The sequence below is a fragment of the Nuphar pumila genome, chromosome 5 (genome assembly GCF_984573655.1).
Source record: "Nuphar pumila chromosome 5, dmNupPumi1.hap1.1, whole genome shotgun sequence".
NCBI classification, from domain to species: domain Eukaryota; kingdom Viridiplantae; phylum Streptophyta; class Magnoliopsida; order Nymphaeales; family Nymphaeaceae; genus Nuphar; species Nuphar pumila.
In genome coordinates, this window is record NC_143253.1 from 24507062 (window position 1) to 24529475 (window position 22414).

At 41.1% G+C, this 22414-nt stretch overlaps 1 protein-coding gene across 1 annotated transcript in view; it reads right to left on the minus strand.

Moving 5' to 3' along the window:
• Positions 1–22132, minus strand: part of LOC149837152 (DUF21 domain-containing protein At4g14240-like) — a 101746-nt gene extending 79614 nt beyond the window's left edge. Inside the window, exons 1-6 of the mRNA XM_090005851.1 lie at positions 21925–22132; positions 21229–21305; positions 20226–20309; positions 19987–20100; positions 19596–19682; positions 19386–19457 (exon numbers count right to left, since the gene is read on the minus strand). Coding sequence (XP_089861977.1) covers positions 19386–19457; positions 19596–19682; positions 19987–20100; positions 20226–20309; positions 21229–21305; positions 21925–22132 — 642 coding nt within the window. The remainder of the gene's footprint in view (positions 1–19385; positions 19458–19595; positions 19683–19986; positions 20101–20225; positions 20310–21228; positions 21306–21924) is intronic.
• Between the last annotated feature and the right edge of the window lie 282 nt (positions 22133–22414).

The window sequence follows — 22414 nt, forward strand, 5'->3', positions numbered from 1 at the left end:
CTCTTCGTAGGATTATTGTGGTGTCCCTTAGTGGACTATTTTGTTATTCCTCCATTATGAGGTTGTGTTTGTCCAATATTGGACCTTATGAATGCATTATGCATTCTTGCAATATGTTTCTGCTCACTCTTTAAACATGAGAAATGATTTTGAAAACTTTGGTTTTCTAAATTTTCTTTTCATGCTAAAGTAATTATCCTATTATGCATAAATTTTGCACCTTGTTAGGAATGTTCCATTTTGAGTAAAGTGCAAAGATATTTTTTACTTGTTCTTTGTTGTTGTTCCTCAGGATCTTGAAGATCAGAGGAAAAGAAGTACCTTGGATAGATCATGGAAGGTGCTCATCGTTAAAGACATTGAAGGGAGACATTTACAATGGCATTCGTCCTGAAGGCTCTTGAAGCCTTGAGATTCTTCCTCTTGCTTTCTTCAATCTTTTTGTTCCCCCACGCAAAGCTTGAGGGGGGGTGTTAAAATATATCATTCGACAATTGTAATATTATATATATTTTATATATATAAAGGATAATACATATTCATATATGGTATATATGCATATGTATTATCCTAATTATATATATAAAATATATATTTATCTATTTATAGGCATAGGGGTAGTTTAGACATTTCACAGTTTTTACACATATTCCATTTGGAATATGTTTGTAATTTTATTTTTAATTTTCTTTTTTATTTTTCCCTTTTTTGTGGTTTTGCCACCTAGGGAGGCTCCCCAAAGAGTCGTTGGGGAGCCCCCAACGGTCACAAATGTGACCGTTGGGGGCTCCCAACGACTCCTTTGGGAGCCCCCTTGGTGGCCCCTCTCTTGTGTTATAAATAGGGGTCTCCCCCTTTGTATTCTTTACTCCTTGGAGGAGCTTATGCTCCATTGTATGGGGTTTAACCCCCTTCTTCCTTCTTCTTCAATAATATTCAACTTATGACTTTATGTCATATTTTTATCCCTTGTGCGGGTTTATGTGTTAGCACATTATGTGCTTGTGTTGTTCCCTTTAATGGGTTTATTCGCACTTCATGTGCATGTGTATGGGTTCTTTATTGAACCTAATGTATTCAAAGCCACTTTCTAGCACCAATATGAGAATTTCGTTGGGGTGTTTCCTACTGAACGACGTGATGTACTCTATAGGCCCGGAGGCAGTGATAAATGGGCAAGGGTTGTTAGGTCGTCGCCCAGAAGTGACGCATCACACCGGCACCCGGGTGTGGTGTCAAATAGGCAAGGGTTCCCTCACTTTGTTGGACAGGTGGGGGTAAAGAAGATAGTTCAAGACCATAAAATTAGGTTAGCCACTTGGAACATAGGGTCTTTAACTGGTAAGTTGGTAGAGTTAGTAGATGCTATGCGTAGGAGAAAGATGGATATTTTATGTCTACAAGGGACCAAATGGGTAGGTGAGAAAGCAAAAGTGATAAAACCTTGGGGATATAAGATTTGGTATATAGGAATAAATAGAAATATAAATCGAGTAGGGATTGTTATTAGTCGTTAGTTTATAGATAATGTAGTTGAGGTCCGTAAGAAGGGTAATAGGATTTTACTTATTAAATTAGTATTAGGTATGGATATTATTAATATTATTAGTGTTTATGCACCTCAATTAGGTTTAGATTATTCCATTAAGCGTCAATTTTGAGAAGATTTAGATGGAGCAGTACAAGGGATATCTTATGGAGAAAAGCTTTTCATCGGCGGTGACCTTAATGGATATGTAGGCATTAGTAGGGATGGATTTAAGAGTATTTATGGAGGCTATGGTATAGGAGAAAGAAACGAAAGTGGAGAAAGGATTTTAGATTTTGGTTTGTCCTATGATATAATCTCTTAGAGGGAGTCTCACCTAGTAACATTTAAAAGTAGGGTTAATACGAGTCAGATAGATTTTTTCCTAATAAGAAAGAGAGATAGGGGTTGGTGCATCGATTGTAAGGTTATACCGAGAGAAAGTGTAGCTACACAATATAGAGTCTTAATTTTAGATCTTAGAATTAAAAAATGCTGCAAAAGGGATAGACATAGGATAGATCCTAGAATTAAGTGGTGGGCACTGAAAGGAGCTAAACAAGCAATGTTTGAAGAACAGGTAGTTAAGGAAGTTGATTGGTGTCTCGAGAAATATTCAGACTCAATGTGGAATAAGATAGCGGGTGGCATGAGAAAGGTGGCTAAGGAGGTATTGGGTGAGTTTAAAGGCGGTGCACTACTATATAAGGATACATCATAGTGGAACGAGGATATTAAATTAGCTATTAAGGTTAAAAGAGAGTGTTATAGAAATCTAAGAGTCATGATAATGAGAATTTGAGAATTTTGAGAAGTATATGATAGCAAAGAAGGAAGCTAAAAAAGTAGTTTTAAACGCGATGGATAAGGTATATAAGGAGATTTATGACAAGTTGGATACCAAAGAGGGCGAGAAGGATATTTATAGGTTTGCAAATATGAGAGATAGGAAATCGAGGGATCTGAGTATGGTTAGATATATCAAAGATGAAACGCAAAGGGTTTTAGTCAAAGATGAAGAGATTAAAGAGAGATGGAAAGATTATTTTGATAAGCTATTTAATGAAAGTCATGCTCAGGATCTTGGAGACTTCTCCATTCCTTTTCATGAGATGAATTGTGACTTCATGCGCAAGATTCAAAAGAAAGAAATTGCAGAGGCTTTGAAGAAAATGAAATCAAGAAGGGCAGTTGGCCCAGATGGTATACCTATCGAGGCTTGGAAATGCTTGGGAGAGAAAGGTTTAGAATGGTTGACAAATCTTTTTAACAAGATTTGGCGGACAAATAAGATGCCTAATGAGTGGAGGAAGAGCACTTTGGTGCCTCTATATAAGAATAAGGGTGATATGCAAGATTGCACAAACTATCGTGGTATAAAACTCATGAGTCATACTATGAAACTTTGGTAGAGGGTGATTGAGTATAGGTCGAGGAAGGTTGTCATGATATCAGAGAATCAATTTGGTTTTATGTCTGGAAGATCAACTATGGAAGCTATACATCTTCTTAGACAACTTATTGAGAGATATAGAGAGAGGAACAAAGATTTGCATATGGTTTTTATTGATTTGGAGAAGACATATGATAGAGTACCTAGGGATGTTCTCTGGTGAACAATGATGAAGAAAGGTGTTTCTCTCAAGTACATTAGTATAATTAAAGATGTAGAAGGGAGCAGCCACCTGTGTAGAGAGAGAGAGAGAGTCAGCTGCACAGAAAACTAATATCGTATTTTTAGATTAGGGCTTCTCTCTATATTAAATAGAGAGAGGCTAAAAGGAAAAATTACATTTAAGTCCTTATGAGAACAAAATTTCAAAAAAACTCTAATATAAGAGAACTTAAACTAAAACCACCTATTCTCAACACTCCCCCTCAAGCTGGAGCATAGATATCAATCATGCTCAGCTTGTCACAACATTTTGAGAAATTTGGCCTAGCAAGAGGCTTTGTAAACATATATGCAACTTGCTCTTCCGACTTTAGGTATTTGGTAGTGATATGACCAGCTTGAATCATATCTCTTACATAGTGGCAATCAACCTCAATGTGCTTTGTTCTCTCATGAAAACCATGATTGTTTGCTATATATGTTGCTGCTTTGTTATCGCACATCATGGTCATTGGAGAGGAAACCTTCACCTGGAGATCATGAAGAACAGTGTGAACCCATATCAATTCAGCAGCTGTTTGTGCCATAGCCCGAATTTCTGATTCTGCACTCGACCTGGAAACCACATTTTGTTTCTTACTTCTCCATGAAATCAAGTTGTCTCCCAAAAACACACAGAATCCTGTGGTAGACTTTCTATCTACTACAGATCCAGAATAGTCAGCATCAGAATAGGCTACTATCTCTAGAGTTCCACCTTTCCTGAACAATAACCCTTTTCCAGGAGAGGATTTTAGATATTTGAGAATCATTATGGTTGCATTCCTGTAACGCCCCGGATTTCCAAAACAAAGCTAAGTTAAAATTTTCATGGATTTCTTTTTTTTTTCTTTGCAGCGGAACTTAGAAAAGCTTTTAGCAGCGGAATCAGACGATAATGAGTCGTCAGTTTTAGGAAACTCCGAGCACGTTGCAGGTATGTGGCCAAGCAACTCATTGACCACCAAAGTGTTCCATTTTATCGAAAGCACATGTTTATTACAACAATACTGCTTAGAAAAGCAGTGAAGGTTCAATAAAAAGGAAGCAGTACAACTCTGTCTAGAGAAACCCTGGAACTTGATGCCGCCTTGCTCCGCATATCGCCACGTAGGTTCAACACCTGAAATCCCCATTAAACGGGGTCAGAACCACTGATGATCTGGAAAGTAGGCAAACACCTATCTATTCAACTCAAGTAAATGCATAGACCACTCAGGGTCGCAGTTCGTAATACGACGCTCAAGCCTCCATGACTTAGCGTATATCGCAAAAAGCTTCATCAGGGCTATGAGTTGAACATCCACGCAAGTCGTCATGACTTCGCATAAGCCTCTTCAGGGCTGTGAGTTAGAATAACCTCTTAAGTCTCTACGACTTAGCCTTGACTTACTCAGAGTCACGAATGGATGTCTAGCTCAAGCCTTTATGCTTGGCACATCCGTATCCTACGAATCTAAGGACAGCTCTCTGAGCTTCACTTAGTCGTACGGATATCAATGGGGTTCTTTCACAATCGGTCCAGTAGTATACCGACCATGACATCTTCACAAAGGTTATGCAGGACTGACTCAACAACGTCATCCACTCATACATTCAAAGTAGCGTTGTACCTAAGCTAATGCTTTGTTTCGATAATTGCACCTCCCCCTGGGCTTAGGGGACTCATATCTGGGCGACAACGCGACGATCTGGGGGTTGATTATTCTATGTATTTTAGATACCCCAGAGGCCTGTTGACCCCATCCCTCTAGTAGGACGGTACAGCATACCGGAAGAGATCCTTACTAGGTATCCGAATGCATTCTACTACTGCAGTAGTTGGGTTCAATCCTTAGATATTTAAGGATAACCACGACCTCCATACCTCTGAGTGACGAAGGTCATCAATGAACTCTATCAGGTTCGGGTGAAATATATGTCACTCAAGGCTGCGCCATCACCGTCTTCCTCGGTGAGAAATTCTGAAAGGGGCCTGCCGGTCTTACAATTACTTGACGAACATTGCATGCCTATAGGGCAGCCTTTGAGAAGTATGTACCTGACCCCAATCAACCACACGGTTTTTACCGTGGAACAAAGGTTTTACTCATATGCATGCTTAACTCTGCTCTCGGCACTTCGGCCTTGACGAGCACTTCACCTCTTTCGGTGGAAACAACTCACTCCGGCTCAGCGGCCCTTACGAGTCTGGTTGTCTGATAATTATCAATGAGCATGCACATGACTCGATCACTACGGATCGGCTACTCGGCGTATTTTTACGCAACGAGCTCAGGACCTTGTCAAGGCGCTACCACTACTTTGGCGCAACGGCTCTTACAAGTATGATGCCCTTGCAGGTGTCAGGGAGACGAGTCATTCTGACATCGTTCCAACAAAGGACATCATTGTGCCACTTAACTGGTTTTGGCAGCTCTTCTGCCAACCATTTTGTCAACACCTTCTTTGCTCTACCGGCAGTGGTGCGACGAACCTTTCTACATCGTAGAAGGCGTTCCATAACTGGGTAGCACTTCTGTTACGTTCTTTCTGAGATATTCTTAGCCCTTCAGGAATTTTAGCAACACTTCCTCTCTTTAACGGAGAAAGCGTGCCTTTTCTTTTATCCATTTCAGCGGCATCTCCCCTCTTTGGTGGGAAATCGCTACGCTTAACTCGGGAAATGGATGTGCACCGTTGTGCGTACTTTGCATCCATTAAGGTTACCGGAACCTTGGGCCATAGCCAGGCCATACGTAATTGATTTAGTCTTTACGTAAAGAGCATTTTTGCCAAAAGGCGAAGCCTTTCCAATAGGGGCTTCATTCGTCAAGCAGAATCTTGTACGAGGAGCGGTAAGGGAATCGCATGGGCGATTTTGGAGTTGATCTCCGTTTGAACGCTCACTTACGCGTCATATATGTAATATAAGCAGAAGCCTGTAAAGGAAATGCATATACTATTGTTTAGGGTGTGTAACTGAACGAAATATTCTACATATATAACAAAACAGGAGCCTTGGCATCGTTCGACGCGACGGCGTAAGTAAATACATTGCAGAAAGCAGGAGCCTTGGCATCGTTCGACGCGACGGCGTAAGTAAATGCATAATCGGAAGTGCAGTAATCGGAAATACAGAAAGCAGGGAGCCTTGGCATCATACGACGCGACGACAAAGGTAAATTACATGGCCTATGCGATATAAGACGCGTCGGCAGTATCAGCAGATATACACCTAGATCTGTATCCAACGATAGTTACGAGGCGAGCGAGTGAACACCGAAGTGTCCTAGAGGGCTCAACCAAGAACTAGGGTGAGATACTATTTTGAAGAACGCATATACTGCGTATTCGAACATATATATCCGACGATAGTTACGAGGCGAGCGCGTGAACACCGAAGCGTCCTAGAGGGCTCAACCAAGAACTAAAGCAAGATACTACTTCAGAAAGTATATGCTATATACAAACAATCAAATACTTGAGAGAGATGGATCAACGAAGCGAACTTACATCAAATCGTGGAAGAAACGGCTCCGGGTTGCTTCTTTGGCTTCGAGCCTTCCTTCGAGAGGTCAGACTAAGTCAGATGAAGCTGACTTAGTTGAGAAAGAGGTAGAGCAGATCAAGCTACTTAACCTAAGTGGTTTGAACCAACCAGGGTTCGATCCAAGTCAACTGGGTTCAGCAGGTTCGAACTCAGCTCAAGTAGGCTAAGTCTGGGTTCAGAAATCCAAACCAAAAGCTGGACCAAAAAGGACTTTGACTTTGACTTCAAACCCAACTAGGTTCAAGTCAAGTCAACTGGGTTTGAGCTAGGTCAGGTGGGTTCAGACCTAGGTCAGGTGGGTTAGGACCAGGTCAGGCAGGCTCAGGCTAAGTCAGGCAGGCTCAGACCAGGTCAGGTGGGCTCAGGTGGGCTAGGCTAGGTAGGGGAGGTTTGGAAAAGGAGGAGAGAGAGAGGGCTCCTCTATTTATAGATTCTAAAACTTGAGCCCCAAGTTTCAGAATTTTCATTTTAGTCCATAGCTTTTTCAGAAATTCCCTTCGATCTTATCCATCTGACTGTTTGATCTTATCCATCTGAGATATTTCCATGAGATATTTTCGTGGGTCCCACCGGATATTTTCTGAAGAATATTTCTGTGGGTCCCACCAACATTTTCGTGGGTCCCACAAAAAAGTTGTGTTTTCGGCATTTTTTTCTGAAAAAATTCTGAGTAGGACATTATCTTCGTATTGATGCAACTAAGAAAGTTGGCTCGCAGGAATCTCTTGATTTCGATCAGGGAGGAAGTTATGATCTCCAGAGCGTTTGAGCATATATTCGTGAAGATACGAATATCCTAAGTATATTTGGATCACAGGAATAAGTTTGATTCGCTTTACGATAAAAACGCTATTTTTCACTGGAAAAATGCCTCAGGAATTTATTCAGAGTTATCTGATAAATTGCGGGTCTTACATCATTACCCTCTTAAAGGAATTTCGTCCGCGAAATTCAGTTAAGAGTACTAAGTGCGTAACTCGGGATATTTCTCTCATATGTTAGATTCATAATTTTATTCACTTAGTTCAACATTGTATTTATTCCAATCATTACCTCATATCATGATTCATGATCGATGAGGTATGTTTCTCATATCTGAGTTCAAATCATGCTACAACCACGATAGTTTGTTGAATCAACGTTCTTCCAACCGGCTATTTAACATAGCCATCTTGTGTAACTATTTTGTACACACAGATCATTCTTGTAGAGATTAACCATATTGGAATAAGTCCCCTGTCAGACTACCTGGTATTGGAAACGTACCTCCTCACAGGTTCGCCTTCGTCAGACTTACCTGATATTGGATCAGTACACCCTCACAGAATCATACTAGCCAAGCTACTGGTTTTGGAACATATACACTCGCACGGAGCTGTATACCCTCACAGGCTCACTCTGGCTAGACGATCTGATCTTGAATATGTAAAACCTCACAGGACTCTCTTCTTGGGAACAATTCCTCGATGGTTTATTTTATTAAGTAATTTTTAACGTTCTAATTACGCAAACTTAATTTCTCAATCATGTGGTCTATAGCCATAAATTTTGGGCATAAGCACTTAAGATTTAATTTAACAAATCCAACATTACTTTAGAGAGCAAGGATACATATCGATCCAGATGACCGTACACAAGGTCATAAGCCTCTTGTCTCGAGCGATTATTGGATCTTGTCCTTTGATAGCTTTTTACCCATTACAACTCTATCTATCAAGGTATCCAGATTCCTTGATATGGTCATCATTCGTGAGTTGTTCGGCTGTCACTGCATAGACACGACCTGCCACAGGTTTCTGCTCTATCCTGGGTAGTGGCAGTCGTTGTTGTTGTATTTGTTGAGAGGGTCCTCCAGATCCCATATTTCTCTGTTGAAGATCTGAGGCCTTCTTGCGACATTCTCTCACACGATGCCCTGGTTTGCCGCAATACAGGCAACCTCCTGTATCGCGAGGACAAACCCCTCCTGGATGATCTGAGCTACACCTCGGGCATCGAAAATTAGACTGTTGGTAGGGCTGATTGGCTTCTACCATCTGTAATGGCCGCTCGACCGGTGGAGTAAAGTTGTTCTCCTGAAAATCCCTCTTATAAAAAGCTGGTCGTGATTCTTGGCCACCGGGGAACGTCCTCTTATTGTTCTCATTACTTGCTATCGGTCGCTTTACTACGACCCCTTTGCATCGCTCCCAGTCTACACTAATCTTTGAAGCTGCTGCCACAGCGGCTTGAAATGTTTGGGGCATGCTAGTTATGACTCGAGATCGTAGCCCTTCCCGAAATCCATTGATATATTTATCGGCCCTTTCTTGGTCAGTATCGAATAACGTGGAGCAATATCGTTCAAGGTTTTGAAATTTAGTGGTATAGTCCATCAGACTCATAACACCTTGCTCCAATTCCAGAAACTCCATCTTCTTCTTATTTTTGGAGTGTATCGGAAAGTAATTATCCAAGAAAGTTCTCCGAAAATCATCCCAAGGGATGACTTCAAGCTGAGAGAACTGGATTATCTTAGTGGTATCCCACCACTTCCGTGCGTTGTCTTTCAGCCTATATGTGCCGAAGTTTGTCTTTTTCCCTTCCGGTACTCCCAGTACAAGGAAAGTGCACTCTGTCTCCTCGATCCAGCTTTCTGCAAGCTCTGGATCGGCACTACCAACGAAAACAGGTGGGTCGAGTTTGAGGAACTTTTCATAAGTCACTCCTCCCAGATTCTCATTGCGAGGTGGGGCTGGTGCTTGCCTTGATTCATGAATGGCAGACACAAGCCTGTTGAGTGTTTCCAGCAGGAAGCCCTGTGTATGGGACTCCTCACTCGGCATGGTTCTCCTCGTCCTAGGAGTCATTTTATCTATTCACACAAATACACCCAAATCAGAGAAAGTATAAAATTTATACTTACAGTGCGATACCGCAAACACGACGAATCTTGAACCAGGTTTCTCAGACTCAGGCTCTGATACCAATTCTGTAACGCCCCGGATTTCCAAAACAAAGCTAAGTTAAAATTTTCATGGATTTCTTTTTTTTTTTCTTTGCAGCGGAACTTAGAAAAGCTTTTAGCAGCGGAATCAGACGATAATGAGTCGTCAGTTTTAGGAAACTCCGAGCACGTTGCAGGTATGTGGCCAAGCAACTCATTGACCACCAAAGTGTTCCATTTTATCGAAAGCACATGTTTATTACAACAATACTGCTTAGAAAAGCAGTGAAGGTTCAATAAAAAGGAAGCAGTACAACTCTGTCTAGAGAAACCCTGGAACTTGATGCCGCCTTGCTCCGCATATCGCCACGTAGGTTCAACACCTGAAATCCCCATTAAACGGGGTCAGAACCACTGATGGTCTGGTAAGTAGGCAAACACCTATCTATTCAACTCAAGTAAATGCATGGACCACTCAGGGTCGCAGTTCGTAATACGACGCTCAAGCCTCCATGACTTAGCGTATATCGCAAAAAGCCTCATCAGGGCTATGAGTTGAACATCCACGCAAGTCGTCATGACTTCGCATAAGCCTCTTCAGGGCTGTGAGTTAGAATAACCTCTTAAGTCTCTACGACTTAGCCTTGACTTCCTTAGAGTCACGAATGGATGTCTAACTCAAGCCTTTATGCTTGGCACATCCGTATCCTACGAATCTAAGGACAGCTCTCTGAGCTTCACTTAGTCGTACCGATATCAATGGGGTTCTTTCCCAATCGGTCCAGTAGTATACCGACCATGACACCTTCACAAAGGTTATGCAGGACTGACTCAACAACGTCATCCACTCATACATTCAAAGTAGCGTTGTACCTAAGCTAATGCTTTGTTTCGATAATTGCACCTCCCCCTGGGCTTAGGGGACTCATATCTGGGCGACAACGCGACGATCTGGGGGTTGATTATTCTATGTATTTTAGATACCCCAGAGGCCTGTTGACCCCATCCCTCTAGTAGGACGGTACAGCATACCGGAAGAGATCCTTACTAGGTATCCGAATGCATTCTACTACTGCAGTAGTTGGGTTCAATCCTTAGATATTTAAGGATAACCACGACCTCCATACCTCTGAGTGACGAAGGCCATCAATGAACTCTATCAGGTTCGGGTGAAATATATGTCACTCAAGGCTGCGCCATCACCGTCTTCCTCGGTGAGAAATTCTGAAAGGGGCCTGCCGGTCTTACAATTACTTGACGAACATTGTATGCCTATAGGGCAGCCTTTGAGAAGTATGTACCCGACCCCAATCAACCACACGGTTTTCACCGTGGAACAAAGGTTTTACTCATATGCATGCTTAACTCTGCTCTCGGCACTTCGGCCTTGACGAGCACTTCACCTCTTTCGGTGGAAACAACTCACTCCGGCTCAGCGGCCCTTACGAGTCTGGTTGTCTGATAATTATCAATGAGCATGCACATGACTCGATCACTACGGATCGGCTACTCGGCGTATTTTTACGCAACGAGCTCAGGACCTTGTCAAGGCGCTACCACTACTTTGGCGCAACGGCTCTTACAAGTATGATGCCCTTGCAGGTGTCAGGGAGACGAGTCATTCTGACATCGTTCCAACAAAGGACATCATTGTGCCACTTAACTGGTTTTGGCAGCTCTTCTGCCAACCATTTTGTCAACACCTTCTTTGCTCTACCGGCAGTGGTGCGACGAACCTTTCTACATCGTAGAAGGCGTTCCATAACTGGGTAGCACTTCTGTTACGTTCTTTCTGAGATATTCTTAGCCCTTCAGGAATTTTAGCAGCACTTCCTCTCTTTAACGGAGAAAGCGTGCCTTTTCTTTTATCCATTTCAGCGGCATCTCCCATCTTTGGTGGGAAATCGCTACGCTTAACTCGGGAAATGGATGCGCACCGTTGTGCGTACTTTGCATCCATCAAGGTTACCGGAACCTTGGGCCATAGCGAGGTCATACGTAATTGATTTAGTCTTTACGTAAAGAGCATTTTGCCAAAAGGCGAAGCCTTTCCAATAGGGGCTTCATTCGTCAAGCAGAATCTTGTACGAGGAGCGGTAAGGGAATCGCATGGGCGATTTTGGAGTTGATCTCCGTTTGAACGCTCACTTACGCGCCATATATGTAATATAAGCAGAAGCCTGTGCTTTATACAGCGGCGGCGTAAAGGAAATGCATATACTATTGTTCAGGGTGTGTAACTGAACGAAATATTCTATATATATAACAAAACAGGAGCCTTGGCATCGTTCGACGCGACGGCGTAAGTAAATACATTGCAGAAAGCAGGAGCCTTGGCATCGTTCGACGCGACGGCGTAAGTAAATGCATAATCGGAAGTGCAGTAATCGAAAATACAGAAAACAGGGAGCCTTGGCATCATACGACGCGACGACAAAGGTAAATTACATGGCCTGTGCGATATAAGACGCGTCGGCAGTATCAGCAGATATACACCTAGATCTGTATCCAACGATAGTTACGAGGCGAGCGAGTGAACACCGAAGTGTCCTAGAGGGCTCAACCAAGAACTAGGGTGAGATACTATTTTGAAGAACGCATATACTGCGTATTCGAACATATATATCCGACGATAGTTACGAGGCGAGCGCGTGAACACCGAAGCGTCCTAGAGGGCTCAACCAAGAACTAAAGCAAGATACTACTTCAGAAAGTATATGCTATATAAAAACAATCAAATACTTGAGAGAGATGGATCAACGAAGCGAACTTACATCAAATCGTGGAAGAAACGGCTCCGGGTTGCTTCTTTGGCTTCGAGCCTTCCTTCGAGAGGTCAGACTAAGTCAGATGAAGCTGACTTAGTTGAGAAAGAGGTAGAGCAGGTCAAGCTACTTAACCTAAGTGGTTTGAACCAACCAGGGTTCGATCCAAGTCAACTGGGTTCAGCAGGTTCGAACTCAGCTCAAGTAGGCTAAGTCTGGGTTCAGAAATCCAAACCAAAAGCTGGACCAAAAAGGACTTTGACTTTGACTTCAAACCCAACTAGGTTCAAGTCAAGTCAACTAGGTTTGAGCTAGGTCAGGTGGGTTCAGACCTAGGTCAGGTGGGTTAGGACCAGGTCAGGCAGGCTCAGACCAGGTCAGGTGGGCTCAGGTGGGCTAGGCTAGGTAGGGGAGGTTTGGAAAAGGAGGAGAGAGAGAGGGCTAGACGATTTTTCAAAGGAGGGGGGCTCCTCTATTTATAGATTCTGAAACTTGAGCCCCAAGTTTCAGAATTTCCATTTTAGTCCATAGCTTTTTCAGAAATTCCCTTCGATCTTATCCATCTGACTGTTTGATCTTATCCATCTGACTGTTTGATCTTATCCATCTGAGATATTTCCATGAGATATTTTCGTGGGTCCCACCGGATATTTTCTGAAGAATATTTCTGTGGGTCCCACCAACATTTTCGTGGGTCCCACAAAAAAGTTGAGTTTTCGGCATTTTTTTCTGAAAAATTCTGAGTAGGACATTATCTTCGTATTGATGCAACTAAGAAAGTTGGCTCGCAGGAATCTCTTGATTTCGATCAAGGAGGAAGTTATGATCTCCAGAGCGTTTGAGCATATATTCGTGAAGATACAAATATCCTAAGTATATTTGGATCGCAGGAATAAATTTGATTCGCTTTACGATAAAAACGCTATTTTTCACTGGAAAAATGCCTCAGGAATTTATTCAGAGTTATCTGATAAATTGCGGGTCTTACAATTCCAGTGTACCTCAGTTGGTTTGTCCATAAACTGGCTAACTTTGCTTACTGCTAAAGCAATATCCGGCCTGGTCACAGTTACATATAATAGCTTCCCTACTAGGGAGCGATAGCTTTTGCTATCAACTGGTTTTGACCCTTCTTCAAACAACTGAACTTTATGATCCATGGGAATATTTGATGGTTTAGCTCCCAACATGCTTGTTTCCTTTAATAAGTCAAGAACATACTTCCGTTGAGACAAAACCATCCCTTCACGGCTCCTAGCAACTTCTATACCCAGAAAATACCTGAGTGAACCAAGGTCTTTTGTAACAAAGTGTTTTTGAAGATGGGCCTTTGTGGCTTCAATAGCTTTCACATCATCTCCTGTAAGAATGATGTCATCCACATATACCATCATAACAACTATGTCAAAGCTAGTTTTCTTTATAAATAGTGCATGATCTGCTGCTTATCTATTAAAGCCAAAACTTGACATCACTTCAAACAACTTTTGAAACCATGCACGAGGACTTTGTTTCAAGCCATAAATCACCTTTCTCAATCTACACACCTTCTGACACTCCCCCTCAACCTCGAATCCTGGAGGTTGTTGCATGTAAACGGTCTCAGATAGATCCCCATATAGAAATATATTTTTCACATCTAATTGGCACAAGCTCCAACCATGTTGAACAGCTACTGAGAGAACAAGACGGATGGTACCCATCCGTGCAACAGGAGAAAAAGTTTCAAAGAAGTCAATACCATATGTCTGAGTATACCCTTTCGCTACTAATCTGGCCTTGTACCTTTCAATAGAACCATCAGATTTGTACTTTATTGTATATACCCATTTACATCCAACAATGTCAGCATGTGTTGGGGAATCAACTAGATCCCAGGTATTCTGAGATACTAAAGCATTCATTTCTTCTTGCATAGCCAGCTTCCAGCGATTATCAAGTTTTGTCTGTTGATAGTTCAGAGGAATAGTTTCAGCAGATAAGGCTGAAATAAAAGACTTCATCTGATGTCCAATTTTGGCATGGGAGACAAAATGAGATATGGGATATAAGGTACATTGTCGTGTCCCCTTTCGTAGAGCAATGGGCCTGTTATCATCATCCTGAAGATCACTATTGTCAGTAGAACTTACCTGAGGAGAAGATGAAGGCTCTTGCGGAGGTGGAGCTTTACGCACATATACCAATGGGGGATTATGAAATCTGGAAAAGGATGAAGTTTGGTTCGGTAATAAGGGCACAAATTCCAAAGGAAAATGAGGTATAGGTAATGGAAAAGACTCAGCTGGATCAACCTGCAATGGGGAACCGGAAATAGAGTAATATGGAGAGGATTCCAAGATATGTTTGCACCGACATACTCTCGGCGAGAAATAGGATCATAACATCAATAGCCCTTTTGATTTTTTGGATAGCCTATAAATATGCATTTTGTAGCTTGAGCGGCTAATTTATCACGATCAGGGCCAAGTTTGTGTACAAAACAAACACATCCAAATATTTTTGGTGAGAAAGAAAAAAGTGGGGCATTAGGTTTTAGGATATGTAATGGAATTTGATCACCCGCAGAAGACGAAGGCATGCGGTTGATCAGATAGCAAGCAGTGGTAATCGCATCACCCCAGTATAACGCAGGAACATTGGATTGAATCATAATGGTCCTGGTAACATCAAGCAGGTGCCGATGTTCGCGCTCAGCCACCCCATTTTGTTGAGATGAATAGGCACAGGAAGTTTGTGGTTGGATGTCATGATCTTGGAAAAATTGTAATAGACCTTTTGATTTAAACTCGAGAGCATTATCAGTGCGAACAATCTTGACAATAGATTCAAACTGAGTTTTTATTTCAAGAATTAGGGATTTGATAATACTTGGAACTTCAGATCGTTCTTTTATTAAAAATACCCATGACAACTTAGAGAAATCATCAACAATAACAAGATAATAACGACACTGAGTCCTAGTAGGAATCTTACTAGAACCCCATACATCTGCATGAAGAAGTTCAAAAACTTTATTACTAGACTGACTCTGACTCGAAGGGAATGAACTTCGATGATGCTTTCTCAACTGACATGCTTCACACTGAAATGATGTGGTAGAAGGAATTTGAGGAAAGACCGAACGAAGCTTTGACAAAGAAGGATGACCAAGACGACGATGCCACTAAACAGGACTGAATGAGTGTTCCACTGCAGCATGAACATTACCCATTGGATGATGTAGATAGTAGACTCCATTTTCTTCATAGCCTCCACCAATCTTCTTCCCCGTCAGCAAATCCTGAAAATGACAACCCATCGGATCAAATATTAGTCTACAGTTTTGCTCTCTTATAAGGCAACTAACAGAAAGTAAACTTTGAGGAAAGTTTGGAGCATGAAGAACATTTTGCAACTGTAATGAGGAGGATGTAGAAATATTTCCCTGACCAACGACCGGGGAGGAACTCACATCGGCTAATGAGACTCCTCGATGAGCATTAATATCCTTTATATCTGAGAAAACAAGTGAATTTCCACATAAATGTCTGGATGCACCAGAGTCAATAATCCACTTACTGTCAGTCGGATGAAGATAATTTCCGGTTGAATAGGCAACACCAGCTACAGGAGGAGTGGAACTCAAAGGACGAAGAGCTATCAACTCATCATATTCAGCACGACTGAGAGTGATACTACGGTCACTTGCAGAGATATTCTCTTGTACATTTGTTGCCTCGATAGTAGTAACATTTGCTTTAGGAGTATATGACTTTGATGGAGAAGAGGTTGGCCGACCATACTTATCCCAGCAACGATCTTCTAAATGTCCAGATTTTCCACAGAATGTACATTGAAGCTTTCCTGTGCCTCCCATACCATGTCCACGTCCACGTCCTCGTCCTCTGATATTCTGAGTATTTCCACGCCCATAACCAGATGAGACAGCAAGAGCAGATGACTGAGTCACAGGCTGAGATTGTGGTAGAGAAATCGCAAGTCTACTCAGACGATTATATGCATCTGCAAGAGTAGGAACATCTGATCCAGTCAACATTTGAACTTTTGCAACAGAAAATTCTGAAGAAAGACCTGTAAGAAAACAAGCAACCATAGTTTGTTCTTGATGATCCTTTTGCTTCGAGCAACAAAGAGGCCTGTGAGCATTAAGTCTTTCAAACGCAGCTTTGACAGAGGCATAGTATTGGGCCAAGGTCTGATCTCCCTGCTGCAAATTATAAATCTCATGTTCTACTTGCAGGATACGACTCACATTTGTTTCTTGTGAATATGTATCACGAAGATTGCCCCACATCAGTTTGGCTGTATTATAGTAGATCAATCCATCAGCAATATGGGGTTCGACACTATTCATGATCCATGACATAACTACGTCATTATCTTCATCCCAAGTAACATATTTTCCCAATTTTTCAGGGGGTTCGTCTTCCAACAGAATATGTTTTCGACGATGTCCAGATACCGACATCATAAAAGTTCTGGACCACCTGGCATAGTTGGTTTCATTCAACCTTACGGAAGAGCCGTACGAGAAGGGGTTGGCAAAAGCCTTATACTCCCCAATATGTTCCATTTTAGAATCACATTTCGAATTTTCAACCATACTGCTCACTTGAACAACAAGTATTCAAGTAGAATTTTCCAACACTGTAAGGAATCAGCACTGCTGTTTCCAAAAATAAAAACAGCCCACAACCAGCAAGGAAACACTCTTGATGCTTTCACGACAAAAGGATAGCTTAAACTAACACAGCACGAAACAAAACTCGATACAACAGGGAGTCACGACCATTGCTGCACCCAAACACACCACGACCAACAATAATATTCAGTTGCAACACAGATCAACACGACAACTGCTGTTCCCCGAACATATAAAGCATAACGGCTAATAAGTCTTCAGAAGACAATTAAATAGATCAATCATATCTCGATCACACGCAGCAAACACAGGAAATAAATTTCAGAATCACGGCAGGCACGCAATCAGCACAGAAAAATGAAAATCACGGCTGGCACGCAGCATCACAGAGACTTGTTGCGTGACCCAAACAGCAGGAACAGCCAACAGCTCACGGCTGGCACGCAGCAGCACAGAAACCTGCTGCGTGACCTAAACAGCAGGAACAACCACCAGCACGTCAATCACGGCAGGCACGCAACAGCAGGAACTCATCAATCTCCAGATAATCACGACAGGAGATCAAAAAAAAAACCCACAAAGAGAAAAAAAAAACTCCAGATTCAAAAAAATGGTTACGGCTCCAGGAAATCACGACAGGAGCTCCATCCTTAGATCTGACGACAGATCTGGGTAACATCCCAGATTTGTTATCAGATCTTCCACACTAGTGTAATAGCAAACCTGATTTTCACGCAGTCTGGATTTTTTTTTCTCTCATTGGTGAAGATCAGTCCTCTCGTGATCACGCTCCCGAGATCGAAAACTCTGATACCATGTAGAAGGGAGCAGCCACCTGTGTAGAGAGAGAGAGAGAGAAAAAGGAAGAGAGAGAGTCGACTGCACAGAAAACTAATATCGTATTTTTAGATTAGGGCTTCTCTCTATATTAAATAGAGAGAGGCTAAAAGGAAAAATTACATCTAAGTCCTTATGAGAACAAAATTTCAAAAAAACTCTAATATAAGAGAACTTAAACTAAAACCACCTATTCTCAGCAAAATATATGTACGAAGGAGTAGTAACCAATGTCTGCACTTGTGGAGGGGTGACAACCAATTTTCCTATAACGGTTGGGTTACATCAAGGATTTGCATTAAGCCCTTTCCTATTTGCTATAGTGATGGAACTTACGAGATCAATTCAAGAAAATGTGTCGTGGTGTATGTTGTTTGCTGATGATATTGTTTTGATTGATGAGTCTAAAGTTGGGGTTAATGCGAAGTTAGAATTATGGAGATGGACATTGGAAGCAAGAGGTTTTAAGTTGAGTAAGACAGAATATATGGAATGTCGGTTTAGTAAGGAACGAAGTAATGATGGGAGTGTAGTGAAGCTTGGTGAGCAAGAAATATCGATGGATGATTGTTGCAAATATTTGGGATCTATCATTCAAAAGTATGGAGAAATTGATAGAGATGTAAATCATAGGATAAAGGTTGGGTGGATGAAATGGAAGAGTGCAACTGGAGTGTTGTGCGATCGTAAAATGCCATTGCGGTTGAAGAGAAAGTTTTATAGGACGACTATTAGGCTCGCTTTACTATTTGGTACAAAATGTTGGGCTGCCAAGAGACATCATATTTAAAAAATGAGTGTAGCTGAGATGCGTATGCTTAGATGGATGTGTGGAAATACAATAAAAGATAAGATTCAGAACGAGGAGATACGTAAGAAGGTAGGCGTTGCACCCATTGAAAATAAGATGAGAGATAATTGTTTACGATGGTTTGGACATATTCGGTGAAGGCCTAATGATGCTCCAGTTAGAAGGATGGATAAATGGGAGAATATATTAGTTAAAAGAGGTTGGGGTAGGCCTGAGAAGACTTGGATGGAGATGATAGGAAAGGATATGAATGATTTGAACCTCACCGAGGACATGGCATTGGATAGAAATGATTGGAGGAGAAGGATTCATGTGGAAGACCCAAAATGATTTTCTTTTTTGGTTCATATCGCCAACCCCAATAGTTTTGGGATGAAGGCATTGTTGTTGTTGTTGTTGTTGTTGTTGTTGTTGTTGTTGTACACGCCCCAACATTGACCTAAAGAGATGAGCAAACCATGCCTAACATTAAAAATTAAAAAAGCAACACATTTATCCTAACATGTCTATAATATAATAAATAAATCAAAGAAATGGAGAATCAAACCAAGTTTCTTATTATAGGGCATTCGATATGCAAAACATACAATTGCAAAGAGCTTCATAATACTGACAACTATACTAGATGAAAATTTCTTATAGTACTATGGTGCCACCTTAACGAGAACAAACCTTTCATATTCATACCTTTTCAGTCAAATCAAGTGCACCACTTATAATTGTCGTCTCATCATGTGTTAGCTCCCCACCTTTACCAGCCTGGGAACATTGCAAGAAACACAATCACAACATATGTATCAGTAATGCACGACTAGAGGGAGGAAAAGAAAAATTGGCTGCAAACATACACCACTACAGAAACACGAAAAAAGTAGTTTTTATTCAGAGTAAGACTACCTCTTTACCGTGGATAGAAACAAGGGCTTTTAATTGAGCACGCCTGAACAGTGCAGACTCATTGTGCCCAAGCACAAAATCCAGAATCTGCAAAAACAAGGGAGATGATTAGAAAGAAAAAAATAGGCTCTTTTCAAAATGGCTGCTATTTCTCGTCTTGATCAGCACAGATGCAACTTCAATTAATATTGGTTTTAGGCTTCAAAGTTTCAAAATGACTGCAAAAAGTATATCAGCAAAACATTTCTAAGATCTATCAAAACTAACAATTCTGATGGTAGACTTCTGATCATATATAATGCTAATAGTTTGAAGCACGACCAAACAAAATCTAGAATATTGTTTTATGGCTGTTAGGTAACAAAACCAACTTTTTGAGCAGAGAAATCACCTTCCCAATAGGATAAGCTATGGGATAGCAAATTATCATTAGAATACGAACAAGCCAAACAAAATTTGCACCCACAGCAAGTCCATATCTTGAACAGATGGCCTGTGGAATAACCTGCAAAAGTTGAACATTACAAACAAAAGACCATTTAATTAGAACCATATCTGTCAAAAGAAAGAAGGATATGATAGAATTTCTTATGATCATGAACTCAAGTAGATAGTGGGCTTGAAGCATACCTCCCCAAAAGCTAAAACGAATGTGACAGACAAGATAACTGCAACAAAAGGGTTGAACATCTTATCTAGATAAATTGGGAGAGCCTGAAAGAAGCATCAGTTAGAAATTTCAAATATGTTATGTTTTAACCATAGTCACAGATATCGAAGATATTTTCAAAATATCGTGATATCATTGCTGTAAATTCAGCAAACAATAATATATGTAAAATATCGCCATATTATCAAGAGAATATCGTGATATCCTCATGATATTATCACGATATTATCAATTAGCTTTACTGTTTTTATTTAGTTTTTACATTTTAAATATGTTTTTCTTCTTTCTTTTACATTTTTTACTTGTTTCTTTTATTATTTATGTATTTTTTGTCTAAACATGATATTTTCTTACTTATTTTTGTTATTTTTTATATTTTCTAAGACCCGAGATTTATCACCAAACCTATAATACGCGTGAAATAGCCTCATGGAGATAAAGCCGATACTGATATTTGTGACTATGGTTTTAACTGTAATCAGCTACCAGTATCTAAAACTGCATGCAGAACAATAAAATCTGCTCTCTGTAGCTTAATCAACGTTTACACACAGCACTATTAGATTCACTTAGCTAATGGAATTCATCATTTCAACAAATGAATTGCTGTAGTAGCGCGACTTTCCCTAAAGCCCGCCACCGGCCCAAATCCTTTATGGGTCTTGATTTGTTGCATCGTCTAAACTACTTCCCCACAACAATCAACAGTGCATTTTTTGTTTATACCACTTCTCCAACATTTTAAGCAGCTAGCTAGGTGGCATACACCCTCTCACCACTGTCACATTACTATGTTATTACAATAAGAGGATACAGGATGACGAAAAGTCACTGAAACAGTTCAATAAGGTATCATGTTTACGCGCAAAAGAATCATGACATGAAACAGAGCACAACTAAGCAGATGAACAAAAAGTCACCCGCAAATACATTTTTTTGTGAAACTCAGGAGAGAGCAAATACCTCCATCGCACACGCATTGCATAGAAGTAGCGTCACAAGAAGTTGGTGTTGCTTCTGAACAACTGGAAGGATAGCAGCTGCAGAGAAAATCATCTTTGAGCACCCAAAAAAAGAGAAAAAAAACTATTAATTCAACCAATGCAGTAACAATAAAAATTGCCAATTGTCATTGCTATTCTTTGTCGTTGCTAAAATTCCAGCACTTATGTGCCGCAAAGCGGCATGATCAACGAGAACAGAAATGAGATCCTAAATCTCCAAATCCTTCGAAAATAAAGAAAAAATAACGACAAAATTTTCATGATTTAGCTAAAAGGCAGAATCATTAGAAAAAAGTCAAAAGAATTCGAGAAAATTAAAAAACAAAAAAAAAACATTCTCCAAACTCAAACGAAATTGCTACCATTATTATCACCAATGTCGTTGTTGTAGACATTGTTATTATTATTTACGAGCATTTATCCCCATTATATTTCTTATTAAATTGCATAAAAATACCAACTTGCAATTTACCTAGCAACACCAATTCTGCACATCCACCCAAAACCGAAACCCCCAAACAAAAAACCCACAAATTCCAGAGTCTCAGATAAAAACAGAAAAAACGAACTTGAAAAAAGCTAATTATGTAACAAATGAAGCAAAACCGCAAATTTGAAGAAGAAGAAGGATGAAGTGGGGTTGAGGGAAGCGCACCGGCCTGCTTCTTCTCGATAGGGGTGCCGCTGCGCTCGAGTACGTCTAGGTCGACGAGTCCGAGGGACATGAGTCCGAGGGTGAGCCCCGACATGATGCCCGCGAACAGCACCATCAGACACGACACGCCCGCGTCCGCGAACCACCACAGCGACCCGAACACCGCGTGTTGCTCGCTCATCACGAACTCTCCCTCGCCCGTCGCCATCCGAACCGCCTCCACCAGCACCATCCCCCTCCTTCTTATTCTCTCTGCGAGAGTTTTTGTTTTTCCTTCTTTCCGCGAGAGAGAAAGAGGAGGCCTGCGAAGGTATTGGATCATTTTTTCGTGTTTCACTACTGTTTATTCTGGGGGGTACGAACAAAAAGACAAGAACGAATAATTACTGAAATACCCCTTCGTGGTGATGCTCAAAGTCCTGACCTCGTGATATTTGATTGGACCAGTTACCGAAACGGGTCGGCTATGATCTGGTTTCGACTTGTACCG